Source organism: Moschus berezovskii, chromosome 3 (assembly GCF_049115385.1).
Source record: "Moschus berezovskii isolate FMDL1 chromosome 3, NW_MosBer_1.0, whole genome shotgun sequence".
Taxonomy (NCBI): Eukaryota; Metazoa; Chordata; class Mammalia; order Artiodactyla; family Moschidae; genus Moschus; species Moschus berezovskii.
In genome coordinates, this window is record NC_142462.1 from 59,385,542 (window position 1) to 59,410,491 (window position 24,950).

Consider the following 24,950-nt stretch of genomic DNA (forward strand, 5'->3'; position numbering starts at 1 on the left):
AATTACTACTTTTTCTTTCAGCGCCAAGTTATAATTCTAGGGCTTCCCTGGTCCTTCTCTGCTGGAACCAATCTCATTACTCTGAAAATGAATAAAAGTTTATCTGTACCTATCATATATTACATTGATTTGTCCAACAGATCATTTGAGCATCACTCCAGGTCAAGAGTTGTGCTGGGGGAAGAAGAGGCAAAGAGGCGAACCAAGCAGACACAACCCTGCCCCCAAGAGCAGTGCTATTGGTGTGGATATAGGGTTAAGTTTCTTCCAAGTAAGGGCAAGAGCCAACTACATATGCCTGCTGTGGCTTTGCACAAAGAAGGTAGAGAAAAAAGTTTGCCCGAAGCATGAAAAGGCCTGTGCACCTAAACATTACCTGCCTCTTGACTCTGCTCTTGGATGAAGACCAGGAGGTTGCAGGAAGTCCAAATACCAAGGGGGCTGTGTTGTGGTGCTTTCCCCAACTCTGCCTACTGTAACGCTCATGGGGAAAGATTTAGGATTCTAAACAAAAGGGAAAACAAACCATGTAAAGGACAGTCCTTTTTATAAAGCACTAGATCGAGATTCTGAATAGAGGTACTTATCACTTCAGAAGAGGAGTCAAGGTTATTTATTTTTCTTTTTTGCTTAAGTAAAGCCAGATGCATGCTCGGCAGGTGTGACTCATGGAGAAGGCTTTCAAAGATGGTGAAGACAAATAACCACTTTGGTTTAGATCACGAAAACACTCAAAGAACGCTCACATGCACACATCAAGAATGCAAAGATGATAAAAACAGGAATTACCCTTATGAGAAAACATTTTAAAAATGGCAATGTTGAAAAGTGGGCAGGTTCTACAATAGACTATTGGGTTAGCATCTTCTCATCAGAAGTTTTCTTCTCACAACAAATTTCAGAAAGCCAAACCAAAATGATTCCTGGAACCACAGTGCTGAGCTCTATTCTGTGAGTAGAGTCTCTGAACCAGAACAACCTGTGATGGCACATACTTTTCATTCATGCCTCCTGTCATTCATGCTGGAAGTTTCTTTTGTGTATTTGGCCTATGAGGGCACACAGTTTGGAGCTGAAAAGATGGCACTTTTTAGCCAAAGAGAGTCTATTTTCCAAGCCAAGGGGTGCCAATGGCCTGCTGAAATGAGTCCTCTCAGTTCAGAACACCATCGTGTGGTATTCAGCAGATTTGGGGACCTTAGTAAATTAAATGTAACCTATAGATTTATTTGGATACCAACAATTTTAGGGTTGGGACACACAACTGGTTGCTGCAATACACAAAAGTTTATTTTTGACTTTTTTTCTTTTCTGAAGGAAAAATATAATAGAACTGAACATCAGTGAATTTTGTACAACAAAAACAGCTTTTAATATGGAACAGACAGTTCATGAAGGTTTTAAAATCCTGGAATGGCTTCCCTTTTTCAAAGTCATGCTTTCTTGCGGTCCACGAGGAGTTGGCACAAAGAGACGGTGGCAGCCTGCTGGGCGAGGTGAGTGGAAGGACGGGTGGGCTCCCCTAGATCCGAGTCAGCTGGTGCCACAGACTGGATGGCAGGATGCTCTCCACTTTTTCCATGACAAAGTTTAAGGGGGCAAACAAAGTGCTGAGGAACTGTGAACAAACGAGAAGAGCACACAGGTCAGGAGAGATCTTTTTTTTTTTCTTTGACTACATCGGCTCTTAGTTGTGGCACGTGGGCTTAGTTGCTCCATGGCATATGGGATTTTCGTTCCATGACTAGGGACTGAACCCACATCCCCTGCATTGTAAGACAGATTCTTAACCACTGAACCACCAGGGAAGTCCCTCAGGAGAGATTTTGTTTAAGACTATAAAACAAACCTCTCCAATCCATGCTTGTGTATTAAGTCTCTGCATCAGAAAAAATCCCCAAACACTATGATTACACATTTATGTTTGTAGGAAATACTGATTGATGAACAAACCTGCATTCCAGTTTCCATCTCCCACCCCAACCCTGCCACCCCCAGCCCGAGTTCTGATGGACAAAGGGAAGAAATGTTGGCTGACAGGCCCCTCACTCCTTGGACAGCTGCCCCCAGTGCTGAGGCCTTCCAACTAGTCTTCAGGATATGAGGCTGCCCATGGAGATGACCAGTGTCATCAAAAGGGACAGAGGACAGGTGGTGAGTGAGCAGAAGAGCTAAAACATGGCGACAACTTCTCCGCATGCTTGTCTAGTTATAGAGCTTTAAGTGGAAAAAGGAAACAACAACAAAAAGTCCAATCTGCGGGATGGCTGTGAGCTGCTTTGGGATCCTATGATCTCCTGAACACCTGCAGCCCATGCTCCTTTCTGAAACAGCCGCTCAGCAGTGAGCATCATGGGGGCCTGGGTGAAGGTAGCAGGCCGGTCAGTCCATGGACCACACATCCTTGTGGAAAAGGTGCTCCTCTGAGGAGAACTTCAAAATCTCTTTCATCTGGTTACTGAATTCCTTTCTGCCTTTCATGTAGAGAATAATGTTCTTGAGAAGCGCCTTTTAAAAAGCCAGGTGCCTCATCTAAGACTCATTTAACATGATCTCAAGTCTGTTCTTATTATATTCTCATGAAGAATCAGCCTCTTTCCACAAGCCATCAGCAGCTGGCAGAGGAAGTGCCTAAACCCAGCCAGGTACAGAATGGGTATCTGGATGGATTCCTTGCTCTCTGTTCAGAACCAAGGTATCGTCTCACAAGGGTTCAATATCTGGCCCTCATACTGTGGAGTCCTTTGTCCCAGTCCCCTGTAAAGAGTATAGCACAGTCTACACCACCGAGAATTGCCCACAGAACTGCAATGTAGGACACAAGTCCACGCACAGAGCAGAAAGCACGGTTCTGAGGCCAAGCTGGTAGATATGCATTTACTCCAGTTAGAACAGGCTCCTCCACTGGTCACATGTTCTATGGATTGCAGGTCCTCAGAAAGAAGTATGGTAGGCAAGTTTCCCAAATTTACTTGACCTCAGAATCTTTTCTTCTTTTTTCAAAAAAGAACCAGTAGAATACAAACTGGGAAGGCTTGTACCACATTATGGCAGGATCACCAAGGGTGAGATTTGTGTACTGAAAACTTGAGAGTATAAGATTCAAAATCCTTCTCTGTTGCCTATTTTACAATAATTGAATATATTTACTCAGTAAGGCACTTAAGTACTGGGTGAGATATAGAAGTGTCTAGGACAAAAGTCCCACTGTCAGGAAGGTCAATGCCTAGGGGGAGGGGAAAGGGAGCTACTAAGAACTGCACTCAGCAAAGTAACAGTACCAGGTAGACCATAATGCAGCAGAAGACAGATGCACAAGCAAAGCACCAGGAAGGTCAAGAAAGGGAGAGAATCCATTCTGCTGAAAGGAACAGGATAAGCTGAAAATGAGGCGATTGAAATAGTCCCCAGTGGATGGCTGGGGTATGAAAAAAACAGAGATGGGGTAAGAATAGTAAGGACAGAAATGTGAGCAAGGCGGGGGTGGGGGTGGGGCAGTGGATCGGGTTGGGGGGCTCCAGGCTCAACAAACAGCTGGAACAGAAATGGGAAAGCAAAGCAGCTAGGAAGACCAGAAGATGATAAACAGTTCAGTTTTGCTGGAAGGAATAGAGGAAGAGCGCTCAGAAGCGAATGGAAGAGCTCTGGGGAGGGACTTCAGTGTCAGTTTGGACTTGCACTTAAGAATAAGGCGGCCTCTGGAGAGGGTGTGGAGAAAAGGGAACACTCTCACACTGCTGGTGGGAATGCAAACCAGTACAGCCACTATGGAGAACAGTGTGGAGATTCCTTCAAAAGCTGGAAACAGAACTGCCATATGACCCAGCAATCCCACTGCTGGGCACACACACCGAGGAAACCAGAATTGAAAGAGACACATGTACTCCAGTGTTCATCGCAGCACTGTTTATAATAGCTAGGACATGGAAGCAACCTAGATGTCCACCTGCAGACGAATGGATAAGAAAGCTGTGGTACATATACACAATGGAATATTACTCAGCTTTTTAAAAGAATGCATTTGAATAAGTTCTAAAGAGGTGGATGAAACTGGAGCCTATTATACAGAGTGAAGTAAGTCAGAAAGAAAAACATCAATACAGTATACTAACGCATATATATGGAATTTAGAAAGATGGTAACGATGACCCTGTATACGAGACAGCAAAAGAGACACAGATGTAAAGAACAGTCTTTTGGACTCTGTGGGAGAAGGCAAGGGTGGGATGATTTGAGAGAATAACACTGAAACATGTGCATTGACATATGTGAAATAGATCGCCGGTCCAGGTTCAATGCATGAGACAGGGCACTCAGGGCTGGTGCACTGGGACAATCCTGAGGGATGGGATGGGGAGGGAGGTGGGGGGGGGTTCAGGATGGGGAACACATGTACACCCATGGCTGATTCATGTCAATGTATGGCAAAAACCACTACAATATTGTAAAGCAATTAGCCACCAATTAAAACAAATAAATTTTTTTAAAAAAGAACATACAATGGAGAAAAGACAGTGTCTTCAATAAATGGTGCTGGGAAAACTGAACAATTACATGTAAATGAATGAAATTAGAACACGCTAACATCATACACAAAAAACAAACTCAAAATGGATTAAAGACCTAAATGTAAAAACAGATGCTATAAAAATCCTTGAGGAAAACAAAGGTGGAATACTCTTTGACATACATCCCATCAATATCCTTTTGGATCTGTCTCCTACAGTAATTAATGAAAATAAAAATAATAAAATGGGACCTGATCAAACTAAAAGCTTTTGCACAGCAAAGGAAACCATAAACAGAACAAAAATACAACCTACAGAATGGGAGAAAACATTGGCAAATGATGCAGCCAACAAGAATTAATCACCAAAATAAACAACAGTGCATAGAGCTCAAAAAAAAAGAGGGCAAAAGACCTAAATAGATGTTTCTCCAAAGAAGGCATAAAAATGGCCAAAAGGCACATGAAAAGATGCTCAACATCACTAATTATTAGAGAAATGCAAACCACAGCTCTTACGAGGTATCACTTTAAACCAGTCAGAATGGCTATCATCAAAAAGCCTACAAATAATAAATGCCAGAGAGGGTATGGAGAGATAGGACCCTTTTACACGGTTGCTGGGAAAGTCAATTGGTACAGCAGCTATGGAGAGGAATATGTGTGTGTGCGTGCTAAGTTGCTTGAGTTGTGCCCGACTCTGTGTGATTGCTGGACTGCACCCTGCCAGACTCCTCTGTCCATGGGATTCTCTAGGCAAGAATACTGGAGTTGGTAGCCATTCCCTTTTCCAGGGGATCTTCCTGACCCAGGGATCAAACCTGGGTCTCAGGCATTGCAGGCAGATTCTTTACCATCTAAGCCAGCAGGAATTATTATTATTATTATTATTATTACCTTTTCCAGAAGAGCAGTATAGAAATTTCTTAAAAATCTAAAAATAGAGGTACCATACGATCCTGCAATCCCGTTCCTAGGCATGTATTCAGAGAAAACCATAATTTGAAAAGCTATGTGCATCTCAATGTTCATTGTAACACTACTTCCAATAGCCAAGACCTGGAATCAACCTAAATTTTCATTGACAGATGAGTGGATAAAGAAGAACTGGAATAGTTACACAATGGAATATTGCTGCTGCTGCTGCTAAGTCGCTTCAGTCGTGTCCGACTCTGTGTGACCCCATAGACGGCAGCCCACCAGGCTTCCCCGTCCCTGGGATTCTCCAGGCAAGAACACTGGAGTGGGTTGCCATTTCCTTCTCCAAATGGAGCCACAAAAAGAATGAAATAATGTCATCTGCAACAACATGGATAGACCTAGCAATTATCATATTAAGTGAAGTAAGCCAGAGGAAGACAAATATCATATGATATCGCTTATATGCAGAATCTTAAAAACAAGTGCTATAAATGAACTTATATTCAAAGCAGAAGTAGCCCCACAGACATAGAAAACAAACTTATGGTTACCAAAGGGAAAGGGGGAGGATAAATTAGGAGTTTCAGATTACCACTACACACTGCTCTGTATAAAAGGGATAACCAATAAGGACTACTGCAGAGCACAGGGAACTATACTCACTATTTCATAATAACCTAGAAGGGAAAACAAACTGAAAAACTATATATATATATATGATTATCTATTTCTGCATTTTTCTCCTTCAAAAATAACTAATTTCCACCTATGCTTACGTGAACATAAATTAGTATACATCTCAAAAAAAAAAAAAACACAAGAATAAGGCAGCCTCAATAGTTCTTGAGTGAAGAAAGGATGGCTTTGTACTCCAGTAGGTGCTAACACACGGCAATGCCTGACTTTCTGAAACTATCCTTGGCTGGGCGCACAGTACCACGTGGGTTGCTCACCCTATTAACTGGATGGCCTGCACTTCTCAGTTCAGAGCTGGATGCAGTTGTGGAAGATTCTAGACCCTGGAACAAGCAATTACTGCCCACAATGCCTCTGAAAGAGACTGTAAAATCCCAGTTCTGAGGGTGTAATATGGAACAAGTCTCCTAATTCTATCAGTCCAACATAGTAACACTGCACAATTTAAAATATGCATACATAGCATTTCTTTGTAATCAGATATTGTCAAGGCTCCATAACATATATTTGCCTGTATGTGTCGGACATGACTGAGTGACTGAATTGAACTGAACTGAATAGTTCCATGAAGAGGAGCTAGGTGCTAAACTGGTCTGGATGACCCAGGCATCCTGACAAGTGATGGAAGATGGGGCCCGATGAACAAGGTGATTTTGCCGGTAAAGTTGTCATATCCTGAAAACCTGACCAAAAACAGATTTATAACCACCAAACTTGTAACTGAGGTGGGAAGGGATGACTGACGCATTAACACGAGCCAGAGTGGTGAGATGAACGGCACCACTCAAAGTCTGAGTTCTGGGTGACTTTCTACACTAACTGGGGGCGGAGGGGGACACAGGGAGCCATGGCATGGGCAGCAGAACAAATGAAGATGCCGTTACAAGGCTGGTTCAAAATAAAGGCCCGCCTGTTTATCTGCTTTGCTTTGGGCACTGACCTGACTTGGATTAAAGGGAGGCCTCTGGAAACTCAGTGGCAAGCCTTGCTCAGCTTGAGGTCTGCAAACACCCCTCCTTCCACACTGTGCCACAAGATGCAATGCACCCTGCCTGCGCTTCCCAACCAGGTTCCACAAGAGAAGCAAGTCCTGGTGCCTCCCATGTATGCGATCATTTACTGTTCTCCTTGTATCCAGGATGTTCTATCCTTGGGAGAATTGAGAAAAGAATCCTTTGAATTGTTTACTAGAGACCCTAGTTCTCTCGCATTCACCCAGTTGGGATGTGCACCCTTTGTTACTAGGTCACCTTCCTCCTTAGTCCTCTTCCCCATCCCTCACCCACAAGGAAGCAGCAGCAATGTAATAAGGTGCCTAAAACCAATAAGCTCTTTTCACTTAGTAGCTAGACAAAGGTCAGTGGCTTTCATCAGGAGGTATTACCAGAAAAAAAAAAAAGTTTGGTAGAACATGCCTTACTTCCTTGGGATGCTCATTTATATTTCTTTGCAAGTTTGAAAATCAGTCAACACTTTCTGATCCAAAACTCAACCAATGCACGTGGAGAAACAACAGTTTCACTGAGGGACTTGGGAAATGTTATTGCCTGAAAAGTTAAGTCTGAATGAGCAACACCAGGCAACCCTGCAACAGCTCATCTATCTCAATGTCCAAAACTCCTGTCCTGAGGGCAGAGATACATGGTCCAAAACCCACCATAATTTAATCAGTGTCTTGTGGTGAGAAAAAGCAACTGAACTAATAATAAAAGAGAGAGTGACACTTCAATCGCCTGATCCTCCTTTTCCCCAAACACCATTATTTAGAAGAAGGTCATGGCTCCCAACATGCTTCATTAACATTTGAAACGCCTCTGCTTATCTGAATAAGTTCCAGGTGCCCTATTGCAATCAGACAATTGACATTTCACTGTAATCAATATCAGACTTCAAAGAGGTCAAGGCCTATAAGTTGAAGATGAGAGTCAGAAGTCAGGGGGCTGGATCTCAGGGAAGGAGAGAGACCAGAGGAGTAAAGACAGAGCCCTTCAAACAGAAGAGGTCAGCACACTGACCTTCCCACATTCTGCGAGAGGCTGGGTTTGGAACGATCACTTATTTATATGAGCAACCTTATCTTGGTAACCAAACATTCTAGGAAGAGTTAGTTCTAAGTCATTGAGGTAGATTAGATTAGGCAGGGAGAGCCAGTTGAAGCCTCTCATTTTACTATTTTCCAGTGGCTCACACTTGGCTACGGGCTTCCTTACCGGCTACATATCAACATGTAAACACACTGGAGAGTTCCCAAGCTGCACGCAGCCTGGCGGGTGGCGGTGCAATCTCTCTCCATCTACTAAGAGTCATTATCCCAGGGACATTATCTCAGGCAAGGGCTGAGAAAATCATTTTCACAAGCTGCAAATGGTTGCAGGCAGCCTATAGGGCGGCTGTGATAACCTGTGGGGGGTCTTCACGAGGGGCCTGATGAAGTGACAAGAGTGAAAATGTGGCGAAGACTCGGTGGCGGGGGGCGGGGGGGAAGACGGGGCTTGTCTCCTTCAGGCTATCCATCTTGCTTCCCCACAAGGTCTCTCCAGACGTTTTGGAAACTGCTAAACCTTAATGAAGGGGGAGATGAATGTGATCCTCCAGGCAGAGGTTTAAAAGCAAATTTATCTGAACTACATTTGAAAACTGTGAGTAGCTGACCAAATTATGATACCTTGGTAGCATATAAAATAAGAGGACCATAAAGGCAAATTTATATTTTATTTAATCATTTGGTCTCTGGCTCAGAATAAAACTATGGAAACATTAGATGAGGAGAGTGGCCCTTGGTTTAGTCTGCAATGAACACATCTTCGCCTAACCTAGGGAACGCGCTGTTGTGGTCTGTGTAGTGTCCGCCATCCCCTCTAGCCCTCTCCCTGGTTAACTCAGCTTCTGGCAGTCACTGCATATAATATGGTGGTTCTCAGCCCAGGCTGCACACCCAAATCACCAAGGGGGAGCATCCGAAAACTCAGACACCCAGGCTGCACTCCAGGCCAATTAAGTCAGAGTCCCCTGGGTTGGAAGATCAGATATCAGTAAATTTTAAGCTTCCCAGACAATTTGAAGGTGCAGCCAGGGTAAAACCACTGGTTCCTAGAAAGCAGTCACCTCAATGGCTCTGACACTGCACCAGGCATCCACAGATGGCTTCTAGAAGGCTGGCTTTCGTGAGGCCAGCATTCTCTGAAGGAACAGTCCTCAACCCATCCATCTTCATAATGAGTGGTAGGCGGGGAGGGAGCTTGTTAAAAACACAGATTCCTGGGCACTAACACTCAACACTCTGAACTCCTAGTAGTGGGGCCAGGTGAATTCTGCGCGCACCAGAGGCTAAGAATCACTGTCCTGATTCCAAACTCCCACCAAGAGCTGTACATTAGTTTAAGGAAAAATACCGGGCCAATGACACTGTCTAATGTTGTAAATATACTCTTATTTTAAATTTTACTACATCATACTCTAATCTACCCAAACTTTTGGCAGCTATTTTAATTCAGGGGTTGGCTTGGGATAGAAGAAAATAATGAATAGCATAGGCTCATAAACTAGGGAGCATCCACAGTGGAAGCTTGGATGATACTGGGTTCAGGAATCATATCATGTTAAGGAACTTTAAGATATTCTTCCTGAAGAAAAGAGAAGGTATTAAGCTAGAAATAAGAGGTGGCCATGAATGTAGTAACTGCCTCAAGAATTTCAAAGAGGAAGCAGAGTTGTTCACTATAGTTTCGGAGAGTAGAATAGGAACATAAGTAGAAATTAAAGGAGGGAAGACTTGACCAATAAAAGGAAGAGTTCTGAGTGATCCAATAATGGAACGGGCTTCCATGTTGAAAAGGTGAGTGCCCATGGCTAAAAGTATTCAAGATGCATCTAGGTGATCTCCATCAAGCTACTGTGGAAAGCAATTTGTTTAAGGTCCCTTTCAACTCTTAGCATCTATGGTTATAATTATAAAAGAAGAAATGCTAAGCTGTATCTGAGTTTTTACACTGATTCTTTCTGCAGAAACCACTACCATTGATTCATTTAATAATCATTTATTGAAAACCTACTATGTGCAAGGCAAAGCTATGGGGATACAGAGATGAGGAAGACAGTTCTGCTCACAAGGAGCTCACATTCTAAAAGGGGGTCAGACAAGATTTTAACAATTATAATACAGTACAATAAATGTAATAATATAGGTATTCATGGGTGGGATCAGGGAGGAAAGGTGTCCAACTCAGCTTAGGAGGAACTTAGAAAGGAAGCCGAGTATGAAAGAATAAAGAGGCATTAGTAGACTGGACAAGTGCTGGTGGTAGTGGGGAAGGGCATTCCACACAGTGCAAACAGCACGTGCAAAAGCACTGGGGTGCACAAGAGCCTGTTGCATCTGGGAATGGTGAGAAATTCACTGTGGCCCAAGAGCAGGGCCTGGGCAAGAGTTGAGAGAGACTAGGCTGAAGAGGCAAGCAAGGGCCAGATCACAAAGGACCTTGTGTGCCATGCTAAAGATCTGTGACTTTATCCTGATGTTGGTGGGAAACCATTGGGGAAATTCAAGCACAGAAGTGACATGCTCAGATTTTCTAAAACAGATCATTCTTGGGTCAGTACAAAGGAAATACTGGCAGAGAAGACGCCTGGAAAAAAGGAGACCAGTTAAGACTCTTGCAAGAAGTCACAGAGACCTAAACTAAGAGAGAGTCATGGGGAAGAAGGAAGATACGAAGAGGTGGTTCCATCTACTGACCGCCGAGCGGCTCAGGAGGTTAGAGCCAACAGACTGTGGAAACAGAGACAGATGGGATGTAAAGGGTGAGAGAAGGAAGAGTCGGAGGGCTGCCGAGTCTCTGGCTTGAGTGACTGGGTGGATGTCAGAGCCACTGGCGGAGGTCAGGGATACGGGAGGAGGAGCAGTTTTGGTGGTGGGGGGAGGAGGGTGATGAGTTCAGTTTTGGAAATGCTGAGACTGAGGTGCCGGTGGGATTTCCAGTTCATCTTCAACACGCATGAAAATACTCCCACAATTCCAGTCCCTGAGCTCTGCCGAGCAGAAAATGTCAATCATCTGGAAAGGGATTAAATCAACCCAGCCAAGTTAGAAATCATCCTTTCTGACTCCACTTGCCTCGAAATCAGAATGGAGTTCCAGGGAAACAACTGGCATTCTTTTTCTGACTCCTTCTGTTTGAAACTCCTCTGTGGCAAAATTAGTAATCTTATCCTCACTGTGTGTGCAGGTGGAAATAGTCAGTTTTCTTCAAGGAAACAATGGTTCTTGGTTGTCAATGCAGATGACTTTTCCTACGAAAGCTCTTCTCCATAACCATCTTTTTTTTTTTTTTTAAGAAAAAAATTTTAAATAGTCATTTTATTTAACTCAATATATCTAAAAATTACCATTTTAACATAAATCCAGTATAATAACTAATGAGATATTGTATATTCTTTTCCAAGACTAGGTTTGAAATTTGGTGGATATATTACAGTCTCAGTGCATCTCTTTTTAAAAATTTTTATTGGAGTATAGTTGCTTTACAATGTTGGGTTAGTTTCTGTTGTAAGCAAAGTGAATCAGCTATATGTATACCATAACCTTCTTTAAAGAGTCTTAATGGATTCCGATACTTCTAAACATTATATTTCTATACTTACTAATACTATACACCCTTCACACCCTCTCAGTTCATTCCCCAAACAATTTAATTTGTCGACATTACAACTTTTAAAATTTAAATCAGCTTTGAAAATGTAAATTCTATCCTTCTTGAAGGAAAGACCTACAATATCTAAAGATTAGAAATAATGTCATTCAATTTATATAAAACTGAATAACCTCCCAAATATTTTTCATTTGTTAGGATTTCCTTAATTCTTCATGTAATTCTTTTAGAACTCACGCATTTTTGGGGGAACTGCTGAGAATTTTTTTGTATGTGAAATGAGGCAAGGCATGCAATAATAAACAAGCTACACTTTCTCATTTTGATTCCACTGATGATACTGAAAATTCAGTATCAGTGAGCAAAGGATCAGTACAAGCACATCCACTTTTACAGGACCCTCCCTCATTTCTCTTATGCTGCTTTTCATGACTTTTCCTGCCCCCTGCCTGAGGCCTCCCTCTTGGCAAATACTCACAGCTTTTGCAAAGACCCCCATGAGTTCCGGGAACTGATGTGTCAGGAGGGCCAGCATGGCTGTGAAGGAACACAATCCAGCAGTAAAGAGAATAAAGAAGGGAAGCTCCTTTTTGGGGTAAACTGAGACTTCATGGAAAGCTGTGGAGAAGAACAAAAGGGAAGTGTTAGGGCTGCAGTGAAATGCACGCTCAGGGAACTTCTCTAGGTGGGACGGCCTCTTCAGAGCTTTGGCTGAAGCCTTTTGGAAAGGAAAAACGTAGGGCCCTCGCAGGAATGAGCGCCAACATCTCCGCCAGCCTCTGGGGCCTAGTGCTTCTCCCAAGTCCATATTTACCCTTCAGGACTCTATCCAGGGCATGATGGGGCTAACATGGGGACGTCACACATTCATGGGCAGGGACAGTGACACTATCTACGCCTAATACACAGTATTCCTTTCTCAAAAGGAAACACAAACAAAACTTTATTCAAATTATAAAACACATGTTCACTGAACAAAACCTGTAAAATCCAAAGTCAAGTATCCTGAAATAAAAACTCTGCTCTCTAAGTTGTCATTGTCCTGTAATTTTTAAATCATTGTCATAGGGAGATACTAGTGTGTATGTGTGTATGCTAAGTCACTCAGTCATGTCTGACTCTTTGTGACCATGGACTGTAGCTTGCCAGGCTCCTCTGTCCATGAGATTCTCCAGGCAAGAATACGGGAGTGGGTAGCCGTTCCCTCCTCCAGGGGATCTTCCCAACCCAGGGATCAAACCTGCATCTCCTGTATTAGCAGGTAAGTTCTTACCTCTAGCACCAACTGGGAAGCCCAGATATTAATGTAGCTTGTATTTTTTCCTGGTACAATCTAACTATATCAGTGGAGGATACTACCCTGAGGGAGAAACATTTGGCAAGGACCATCCATCTATCAATGATGGGAGATTTTAGAGCTTTTCATAACTTTTAAATTTCAAGTGACCTGCACAGAGAGAAAAGTACCCAAGGCTGGCCCTGTGGAAGGAAGCTGTGTGGCTGTGTGTGAACAACACTGCCATTCCAACCAGAGGACCAAGGGTCTCCATCTCCCTCAGTAAGCCCAAGGCAGGTAACATGTTACGCAGCCAACATGTGAAACCACCCATCTGCCTCTCATCCTCACCCTCAGCACTCAATGATTGTGAAGGGAAATCAGACGAACCACTGCATTCAATTAAATCAACGTGAGTCATAATTTTCTACTCTAGGACCGCAAAGATTATTCCTAAACACTGTCTTTTAAGAACTACAATCTTGTGCTAATAGTGAATCGATCCCCCATGGAAACGTGTTTGAACTCAATTAAAACATTTTAAAACAATGTACTTTTTAGAAAACTGCCTTTCTTACCAGAAATCAGAAGTGCTAATAAGGATCTGAAAGGAAAGAGCTGAAGGAAAAAGCGTGGGCCCATCACAGAGCCTGCTTCTGAAACCAAATCTAAAGCAGAGTGAGGCACCCAAACCCCTTTCCACAATAAGTGCAGATGGTGAGGATCACCACACCACTAAGGCCTCCAGCGCCCGCGCGAACTCGCCGCACAGCGCAGACAGCAGACAGCTGCCCCTGCTCCTTCATCCTCAGACGGCAGCGCGTTTTGCACCCCGACCCCACCATTTTGAAGATTTACAACCATCTCAGAAAATGTGGCCACTGGACAGTTTGCAAGCACCCAGGGCTCCAAAGTTCAGCTGGTCCTCTGGGCAAAGCATCTAACTATGTTAGAGCTATGAGATGTGATAGAACTGGGGCTGGTGCAGGGTGGGAGTGGCAGGAGAGAGGACAGGAAAGAGAGAATAGTCAAAATTTGGAGCTTATTATCTGAGGGAGAAAAGTATGTCCTAAGGCAGGGCCACATGAAGGGCCTGGACACGATTCCTTATACGCAGTATAATTTGATAATAACTATTTAGCTGGAATTGTCAAAACAATGTTGGATTACAGTAAACCAAATCATACTTTTCACGTGTGGTACGGGCCCTCCGACTGCCAGCTGGTAAGGCCCTCAAGGGGAGGGTTTGCCCTCTGCCTGCTGTGGACAGAGCTGAGGCTGCACATGTGCCCTGCACACATCCCACCAGCTCACTGAATGCCATCCGAGAGACGCTCGCGGGAAATCGCGCCGCCACAGCACTGCCTCACTGCAGAGAGCATGCCCACCTGGCCCGTGGGTCTGCCTCCAGTGTCAATGCCAGCATCCTCATGCTGCCCTGCCCTCCCTGCCCAAACGCTTTTGCAGCTCCTCTGCTTCTCCTTTAGACTCCAGTGTGTGCAGACTGCCTCTGACCAGCGGGAGAGCCCAGGCCAAGCCCTGCACAGTGGATCAGCCCAGAGAGGGGCATCGGCCTCAAACTAGGGTCTCTGTGCTCAGACCAGCCAGGATATGATGCCTCTTCATCTAAACTTCAGTCACCAGGGGTCTTTCCCTTTGATGAATCTGGGAAGATGTGGAGGAGCAGGAAGCCAAGCCTACACACATAACTCACTTTAATGCTTATGCTATCAAATGAGGACAGGGTTTGGGAGAAGAGTAATAGAAGACAAGGAACATCATAAACATTCATCATTCCCACCTCTTTCTATCTCCATTGTCGGCACACCACCCTCACCAGCCCAGGAGAGGAATACGGAGGGGAAACTTACATGGAAGCAGCTCACGATCTGCTGTCTCTGTACAGATGGGGTAGGGATAAAACAGATGCCCCTTTTCCAAGGGATAAGGGATCATCCGAAAAGCTGAAAAGGAGAGACAATATGTTAGAGGCACAATACTTGTCTCATAACATCTCAGCTTCACGAAGAGCACTTTGAGCATTTTTATAATGGTGAACATTTCTACAAGTAACTTTCAGAAAGGATGCGAGACTTACCCAAATGCTGAGGCATGCGCCAGAGAAACTGTCAGAGATGCGGCGTGTTATGACAAATGACTCACACATTAACCTCACACTATATATCTGGACAAACCTCACAACACTGGGTGGGGATGGGGGTGCAGAGGAGTAGGCAAAGCCATCAATTCCAATGCCCAGGGTTTCCTCAGCTACAAAACATTATGAAAGTGTCGTGAGCACTAATTCAGTATAGCTCAACTGATAGTAATAACACAAACCTGGATTGAAATGCTTCCCCAAGAAGCAACATGGACTGACTTGTGGGAGCATGTCACAGATGCACAAATATGAAAGGCATTCTAGCATGTCTATTTTAAAAATATGTCTAGGTGGATTAGAATTCCAACCAAGATGGATAAAAACAAGAATCTAAAAGTGCATGACTTGGGAGGTATTTCTAAACTTTATGAAACTTTTAAATCTTCAACATCATGTGGGGGAAAAAATGGATCTGCAGAGATTGAGTATCTGTATTTTGAGGATGTCAGGCCACGTAAGCCCTGCTTTTGGGGCATCAGATGACATTAGGTCTCACACTGAATTATGAGTTTCCAGTCAATCCATCTCTTCCCGTTTTCACATGCATTTCTCTCACTGTTACAATGTCATCAGCACGTTAGTCTCACTGTTCCTATGAACAGTACTCGAGGAGGTAATTTTTCTTCCACAGATGTCCGGCAACTACAGCATGCCGTAGATATAAAATATTAAAAAACTAGACCCTACACTGGGAATGTCGAATTACAACCCTTGCCTTCATGTGTGTCAAAGAAGGATGGTGGCAACACAGCAAACTTTTCAGCCTTAAATGCTGCATTTCAAGGACTCCTAGCTATGTCCTCAGCTGTGTAATTACCAAAGTCTTCTCAAAATGCTGTCAATGTACATATTTGTCTTTTGCATACTTATTTCAAACAGAAATCAGAAACAAAGAATGTTCTCCCTCACGAGACATGACAAGGTTCCATTGTAACCAGCATCAGTGCACATATGGTATTTATTCTGGTGTCTGAATATTATTTAAAAGTAAAAACATTATGTATGTGATCCCAGCATTTGGAATGCAGTCAATCTGCACCACAGTGCTATCACTCTGAGGTTACAGCGCATTGCCACGGAGAATATAAATCACTGCAAACGTGGGATTAGAGCAGAGCCAGTTTGCTGGCAGTTGGCTGAGGTAAAAATGTTATCAATTTTTCTCTTGTAACAGAAACCTCTTAAACAGAGATTAAAACATTAAAAACACCCCAGTCTTTAACTCTTCTTAAAATGAAAGGCTCACCCTAGTTCAATCAGACCTTCTCTTTCATGCAAACCAATATGAATTTTGCCCATTACAACAAGCAAGAGAGGCGTTCCCTGCAAAATTTAGTTAACACACAAAGATTACTTGAAGGAACCATCTTTTCTCTCAGTAGAACTAGGCTTTCAAGAGAAGGAAAAAAATTACAAGACCGAAAAAAAGAAAAGCTCACTTAGTGCTTTATAGGATCCACTAAACTCTCTTCTGGGAAGCGGGGCATTTAAACTGCAATATGGCAGGATTTTAATACCATTTCCCATAAACGATGGCTGCTATGAAAGCATCCCAAAAATGTAGAAAAACCTATGTGGAAGGTTTTTTTTTTTTTTTTAAATCCAGATTTTCATGTGCACTAGGGCTCCAGTAATTAAGAATCTGTCTAGGTTCATATGATATAAATAAACCCTCAGTTTTCAAAGTGGCTATAAATTTGAATGCTAAATTTTATTCAAAACTGAAGTCAGTTTGCACTTCAGGGAGCAATTTTTTAAATGAAATATAGGAGTACGAGATCTTGAGAGTGTTCAACCATAGAAATCAAATGGTTGGTTGGTGTCTTTTCAATCAGATACCAAATGCTTTTTACTCCAGTATTTGGCACGCATACAAATTTGGGGCATCAAGTTACTCTTTTCCTTCTAATTAGTTCTGGTCTTTCCGGAGAGGGTGAAGACACTGACCATATATGATTCAACAAAGAATATACACACACTCTTCCTGTACCATCCTCTGCCCCCAAGCCCCGTGATAGTAAGGATGCTTATGTGCCCTTAAAACTTCTCTTTCTCATGTCAGTTGTCATTTACATCGAGTTCATAAAATAATGTTAAGACTTTTGGCTTCACTAAACAAAAGCAAACACAATTTCTGTTTGCAATTCTATCCTTTATCCACCCTGCTGGGTGGGGTCCAGAAAAGTGTGAGATAAGCACTGGAGGTCTAGAAAGAGCGGGAAGAGGCGCCACGTGAGTCGTGCCAGCCGCACCCCTGCCTCCTGGTCCTTTCACTGCAAATATGTGTAACTGGTCCACAAGGACCTTGTGGCTTTAGGTGAATAGCCAGAACGTTTGCAAGTGCAAGTAGTAACACACTGATTTAGCAGGGCAAGTCAGAATGAAAGAAAAGGTCATTGGAACTGTTTTATGAATTTGATCTACTTCATGAGTGACTAAAAACCTCCTAAAATATTTCCATCCAAAAAAAAACAAAACCATACATTTCAGAAGAAATATACGAAAATGTACATGCATTTGGTTCAGTTCAGTTCAGTCGCTCAGTCGTGTCCGACTCTCCGCAACCCCATGAATCACAGCACGCCAGGCCTCCCTCTCCATCACCAACTCCCGGAGTTCACTCAAACTCATGTCCATCGAGTCGGTGATGCCATCCAGCCATCTCATTCTCTGTCATCCCCTTCTCCTCCTGCCCCCAATCCCTCCCAGCATCAGTCTTTTCCAGTGAGTCAACTCGTCGCATGAGGTGGCCAAAGTATTGCAGTTTCAGCTTCAACATCAGTCCTTCCAATGAACACCCAGGATTGATCTCCTCTAGGATGGACTGGTTGGGTCTCCTTGCAGTCCAAGGGACTCTCAAGAGTCTTCTCCAGCACCACAGTTCAAAAGCATCAATTCTTCGGTGATCAGCTTTCTTCACAGTCCAACTCTCACATCCATACATGACCACTGGAAAAGCCACAGCCTTGACTAGACGAACCTTGTTGTCAAAGTAATGTCTCTGCTTTTTAATATGCTGTCTAGGTCGGTCAGAAAAAAAACAAACACTCTGGAATATTCAGTGTTAGCACATGGAACCAGTGGCACTTCTGCATTTTCCTTTTGTACCATCTCCTCCCCTACCTTGGTTTCTACTGTGCCTCTGTGGGAGAGGCAAAATGAAACCACTTAGTGAACACAGCAGGCCCTCCACAATAACGTGTGATACATTACACTACTGCCTTCTGGCCTCACCCAGACACATTTTCTAGACAGGTTTCAAGCCTATATCAGTGTTGTATCCATCAGAGACTTGACCAATTCTGGATAAAGAATCAAGAGAACCAAAGAATGGACACAAGGATGGATACATGAACAAGTTAACTCTTGATTTTCCCACCTGAATTCTAATGACTTTTCATCCTATCCACAATATAGGCAAGGATAGAAGGCAATGTTCGATACTTTGCCTATGTTGAATTTTCAAAGAGGATCTCAGAGAACTTTACACAGATTGTTTGCAATACTAAGAACTGAGTTTGAATCCCAGCTCTACATGGTCAAAATGTGTCTTCCTTGTATAGCAGAGACAGGAATGTGAGTTAAGCATGCACTGTTTCTGGACTGATGGAGCTGACTTCCCAGGGTGGAAAACAGATGAGACAATAATCATGAAAATAAGTGTGAAAGTTCCCCTATGACAGGGTACACTGGTGATGGACAGGGAGGCCCGGCATGCCGTGATTCATGGGGTCTCAAAGAGTCGGACACGACTGAGTGACTGAACTGAACTGAATGGGGTAGCAGTGGAGGTGACAGCTCACGACGAGCCAAACTGGACCAGGCTGACAACTGTATGACTTCAGATGGTCATTATTCTTTGTCCAGTGGGTCATTTTATGTGTCCATAAAAATGAGAACACCAAGGACCTCAAGAGGCTGTTAAAGGGACTATGCATGACGGCAGAGCTCAAGGTGTCTACACATAGTGCCTGACTGCTCAGTGAAAATTAGTTTTTGCTTTACCTTCCCTTTCCACCAACCCCAAGCTCCTACTTGCTCTATCAAGTCATACTCTAGCTTATAAGTACAAATGCTGTTTATTTGTGAACAATTAGAAGTACAAATGATAGAATAGAAAATTATCATCAAAACCCACATTTTACGTTCTACTGACTGTAACATAGGCAATGGCCATGAAGGCTCTCTGTCTTTTGTGAGGCTTTGGGGACAACAACAAAGAAAATTCAAAACTCTGGATTCTGATCTACATTTTTTCACTATCTAGTTATATGGCCTTGGAAAACCACTTTCCTTTTAGATTACAAGATGTTCTATTCCAATTTCAAAGAAAAATTCTAGAGTTTTGGAGCAGAGTCACTGACTCGTTAGTGACCTATAACACTCGAATACCCTGTTCCTGCTTCCTGATAGCTCTGCTCCTACCCACACTATATACACAAACATGTGCACGTGTGTGTGAGTGTACGTGTACACACACACACATTGTTTCTCCCAAAGCATTTCAGAGTCTCACTTATCTTGATGTCCCCAAAAGAATGCCTATAAATGTTCACTGAATAAAGGAATGAATAAATTAATGTACAGGGGGCGGGAGGAGAAGGGGACGACAGAGAATGAGATGGCTGGATGGCATCACCGACTCGATGGACATGAGTTTGAGTGAACTCCGGGAGTTGGTGATGGACAGGGAGGCCTGGCGTGCTGTGATTCACGGGGTCGCAAAGAGTCGGACACGACTGAGCGACTGAACTGAACTGATCTGAGGGAAGAGACAGAATTTTCCCTTTAAAAGCCCCAGTGGATCCAAATTATGGTCAGTTGCTCAAAACTGAATAAGTGAAAGGAGCAAGCTGGTTCTACTGGGCAGTAGGTGGGGAAGCATTGTACAATATCTGGATTCTGGCAACTAGTATAAGTTGGCTATGGCCAGGGACTTCAGCTGCCATTGTTTTCTCCCAAATTATAAAATTTAGCCTTGGATCCATGGGCTGAAGGGTGGGAGATTTCTCTTTAGGAGTCCCAAAGGTGCCAGGCTTTTGGAGGAAAGGTTTGATTAGAGGAAATGCCCCAAGGATCACATCTTACAGCCAGTAGCATTTACCATTGGGTTCAAAGAGAATAAATTAGAATCAGAATCTCATCCTTTGCTTCAACAATGGGCCATTTTCTCCTCTCAAAGGAAAGATTTGCCTTAATCCCCCTAAGAAACACCACCTTCAAATCTTATACATTATTTAGTGAATTTTTTTGGGGAAAAAAAATCTCCAAAAAGAAAATAAAGATCAAGTGAGGAAGAAAATGTAAACAAAGAAAAGCTAAGTGATTTACCCTATGGTATTCTAGTCTTCTGATACACGGAACCTGAAAATTAAATCTCCAGTTGTGGTCAGCAGACTACCTCACTTTATAAAATAAATATAGCCAAATCAGAGCCTTGAAAATATCAAGGTAGGAGGGAGATAAGGCCACATCCGAATTTAATACAGGTAAATTAGAAGATGTGCCATTTAAAACAGGGCACTATAAGATGCAATACCATTGTAACTAAAGACAGAGTTCAAACGAGCTTCCTCTTTCATGTACGTTTTTTATATTCAACATATACTTGCAATCATGTGTGTACATATTTGTGAAGATAACCAGAACCTACAGTGCTTAAAATAAATATAATTCAGATAATGTGGCAGTTGTGTAATGAACTTAGGAACATGTTTTTAAATCTTAAATAAATTAAAACTTTTCCCCTTTCTTGATTATCTTGACTTTGAGAAACACATTGTGTAATTTCAGGGGCTGGGACAGTGATGAATCAAACATTTTACAAACCTTTGAAATGCTGATGCATTTGTGGTTGAGGATTCAGGTTTTTTTTTTTTCAAACCACCATATGTTTCAAACCCAAACAATCTCTGCCATGCATCAGCTGGACTTTGGGGTTTTATCAAAAATGTTAGTAATTTCAGCCTGATTGGTGGGAGACTCACTTAATTTCACAAGATGACTAATGCTCCAACATAATAAACTCATTAAAAAGCAAAGAAAACTATACCTCATCCCTACCCCTAACCAACACTTTTGATATAAGTAAGGCTTTTAATTCTTTTTCTAAAAGATAAAGTGAATTTTTGAAAGAATAGTCACTTTTAACATGAAACATAGTGAAATTAGGTAGTTACCTTCTTCCCTGAATTCCCTTTCTAGTGAAAAAGAGGAACGGGAAGGGAGTTGGGGAACGGTCTTAAATTTCAGAATGAAGAAAAAAATGATTTAAAGGTGAAAACCTAGACTGAGACTGGAGATGTCAAAAGGCGCCACCCAGTGGTGAACTGGAGGAAGTGCAGCCTCCTGAGCTTGGGCACGGGCAGTCTAGGGGAGCCCCACTGACCTCCAGAAAGAGAAAAGGAGTGGTTCCCGTACTGTAGCAGCCCCCACAGCAACTGCCCTGAGCTCACCAAGCTCACCCAAGCTCACCTGGAATAGGGCGGTGGCATTCAATATCATCAGCACTTCACAGTTTTCAAAAAATGGGTACGTTAATATCAGTAAATGGGTAGCTGAGCCAGAATTCTAATCCAAGTCTTTTGATTTAAAATCCAGAGCTTTGATGCCTCCACTTAACTTAGAATGGACACAGATCTAGAAGTCTTGGCAAACAATCGCACACAACTGCCTGAAGTTGGAGTGGTAATTCTTTCTCCTAAATTTCAAGACAGATTTATAGCTTTGTATTTTTTAAACAAACAAAAAACTGCTTGTAATGAAAGATTATTTTATAAATACATGCATATACATATACATACATGTACAAATATACACATAAGTACTTATGCTTAAAGAAAATTTATATGGTTATTGTAGAAAGTTTGAAAAATACAAATATGAAGAAAAAAATCACTTAAAAATCTACTTAAAGGTATATTGGTATATATATATATATATATATAGTATAAAGGTATATATACTCTTGCACACCCTGAGCAAGAGTCTGCTGTCTTAACACATCCAAATACCAGGACCAGGACACTTGGAGTAGGTTATTACACTGAGTGTAGAGATATCCACCAAGTCACCACCCCTCAAGTTATAAACAGTAAATGATTTAACTAGACCCGCTACAATTCTCTGAAGAAGCATTTTCAAATCAAACAAACAAAAAAACTTTCAATCAACTGAGTACTATTTATCTCTAACCTCTTTTACCTTTTTTCATACATAGAATATACTTTTTATATAAAATTGGGCTCATTCTATATTTTAAATGTTTAAGTCAATATTTAATAACAAAATATAATTTTATATAGAATGATTAGCTTTCAAAACATTAGAAAGGGCATAGAAATACCCCAGCCTTAAGTAAGTAGTGGTATAAATTGAGGGCTTCTAAACAAATGTTTCAGAGATGGCTGCTCCTCTTCTCCTTAATCTACCCACGTAAGGCCTAAATAGCTGGTCTTACAGAAAAGAGCAGTGAAGACACAGTAAACCTGATTCTAACATCAGTGCCTGCAGGACGTTCAATAGGTTGCTTGCTTCAATGAACCTGCTTCTCTCTTGAACATCGAAGATGGCCACCTTTGTTCTGCCTGCCTCAGAACTTCATCAGGAGTCCATGAAATGATGGAAATGCAAACCCTCTGTGAATTACACGGTTACACAAACACTTTTCAAGGTTCTTGGGATCCTCTACTAAGGTCCTCAATTAACTACTAACTAAGGTAGTCAGCACCTGGCAAGCACTCTCATTGTTCTCTTTTCTAAAACTGAATGGTATGACTCTCTTTTTGAAAACTGACCAGCTGTGTAATTTCCTGGCTTGGTTCTCAATTATCTATAAGGATTAAACGCAGAGTTTGCCTTTCATATAGGTCCCTGACTACTCTGCCATACTGTTTTATGTCTAAAAACTCACCATTTCTTTTTATTCTAATAAAGTGTTCCACCCATCTAATTTGAGGTAATTACACCACCCCAATGGTACCTCACTGCTTGATGCAGGGATCACTGTGTCATTTCACATCTCTCACAATGTCACCGTCCTTCCCAGTGTTTCCAAAGCATCTCCCCATTTTTATCTGGTAATATGGGTAACTAACTTCCAAACAGAATTTTTTCATTATTTTTTATTTTTATAGTTACGCCATTCCTAACACTGTGTCTTTCTCACTTCTTGCTCCATGCCTCTTCTGACCTTTTCTATAGGACTAACTATCTTATCAATCAGATCCAATCAATCAATAAGCTTCTATTACTATATGCCCAAGATACCAATCTATACATTGAAGGTCAAGAAGCAACAGTGAGAACTGGACATGGAACAACAGACTGGTTCCAAATCGAGAAAGGAGTACGTCAAGGCTGTATGATGTCACCCTGCTTATTTAACTTATATGCAGCGTACATCATCAGAAATGCCAGGCTGGATGAAGCACAAGCTGGAATCAAGATTGCGGGGAGAAATATCAATAACGTCAGATATGCAGATACCACCACCCTTATGGCAGAAAGCAAAGAGGAACTAAGCCTCTTGATGAAAGTAAAAGAGGAGAGTGAAAAAGTTGGCTTGAAGCTCAACATTCAGAAAACTAAGATCATGGCATCTGGTCCCATCACTTCATGGGAAATAGATGGGGAAACAGTGGAAGCAGTGTCAGATTTTATTTTTGGGGGCTCCAAATTCACTGCAGATGGTGACTGCAGCCATGAATTAAAAGGCACTTGCTCCTTGGGAGAAAAATTATGACCAACCTAGACAGTATATTAAAAAGCAGAGACATTACTTTGCCAACAAAGGTCTGTCTAGTCAAAGCTTTGGTTTTTCCAGTAGTCATGTATGGATGTGAGAGTTGGACCATAAAAAAAGCTGAGAGCTGAAGAATTGATGCTTTTGAACTGGGTGTTGGAGGAGACTCTTGAGAGCACCTTGGACTGCAAGGTGATCCAACCAGTCCATCCTAAAGGAAATCAGTACTGAATAATCATTGGAAGGACTGATTTTGAAGCTGAAACTCCAATGCTCTGGCCACCTGAAGAACTGACTCATCTGAAAAGACCCTGATGCTGGGAAAGATTGAAGGTGGGAAGAGAAGTTGATGACAGAGGATGACATGGTTGGATGGTATTACCAACTCAAAGGACATGAGTTTGAGTAAGCTCCAGGAGTTGGTAATGGGCAGGGAGGCCTGGAATGCTGCAGTCCATGGGGTCGCAAAGAGGCAGACACAACTGAGCGACTGAACTGAACTGAATCTATACATATGTTCTTACTTGGTAAGCCAATTTGTCCATTTAATTTTACTATGACTAATACTAGGTAAGGCCTCTCATGTTCAATCTTGCTGGGCTTTATCTCTTTCTCATGTTTAAATAAAAATTTCTTTTGTCTCATCTGTATAGGACACCATAAATGCAACAATAAGCCCAAGCCAGAGAGAATTGTACACGTGTCCACACACACCCTGAGCAAGAGTCTGCCGTCTTAACACATCCAAATACCAGGACCAGGACACTTGGAGTAGGTTATTACACTAACAGTGAGTGTAGAGATATCCACCAAGTCACCACTCAAGTTATAAACAGTAAATGATTTAACTAGACCCACTACAATTCTCTGAAGAAGTATTTTCAAAACAACTAAACAAAAAACTTTCAATCAACTTGAGTCCTATCTCTGTCAAGTTACTTTTACTCCATCTCATTTGGCTGCTCCCCACCCCTTTCCTGTACCAGTTTAGATTCCTG

General features: G+C 42.3%; 1 protein-coding gene across 7 annotated transcripts in view; it reads right to left on the minus strand.

The window, feature by feature from the left end:
* Nucleotides 1-484: 484 nt before the first annotated feature.
* ST7 (suppression of tumorigenicity 7) overlaps nucleotides 485-24,950 on the minus strand; it is a 281,009-nt gene continuing 256,543 nt past the window's right edge. For 2 of the 7 annotated variants that reach the window (XM_055420816.2, XM_088834428.1), the window contains exons 14-16: nucleotides 14,920-15,012; nucleotides 12,251-12,390; nucleotides 9,507-11,177 (exon numbers count right to left, since the gene is read on the minus strand). In XM_055420816.2, coding sequence (XP_055276791.1) covers nucleotides 11,058-11,177; nucleotides 12,251-12,390; nucleotides 14,920-15,012 — 353 coding nt within the window. In that variant the 3' untranslated portion in view covers nucleotides 9,507-11,057. Of the gene's footprint in view, nucleotides 1,619-9,505; nucleotides 11,178-12,250; nucleotides 12,391-14,919; nucleotides 15,013-24,950 lie in introns of those variants that run through there. The other 5 variants (XM_055420813.2, XM_055420815.2, XM_055420812.2 and 2 more) reach the window with 5 other exon arrangements.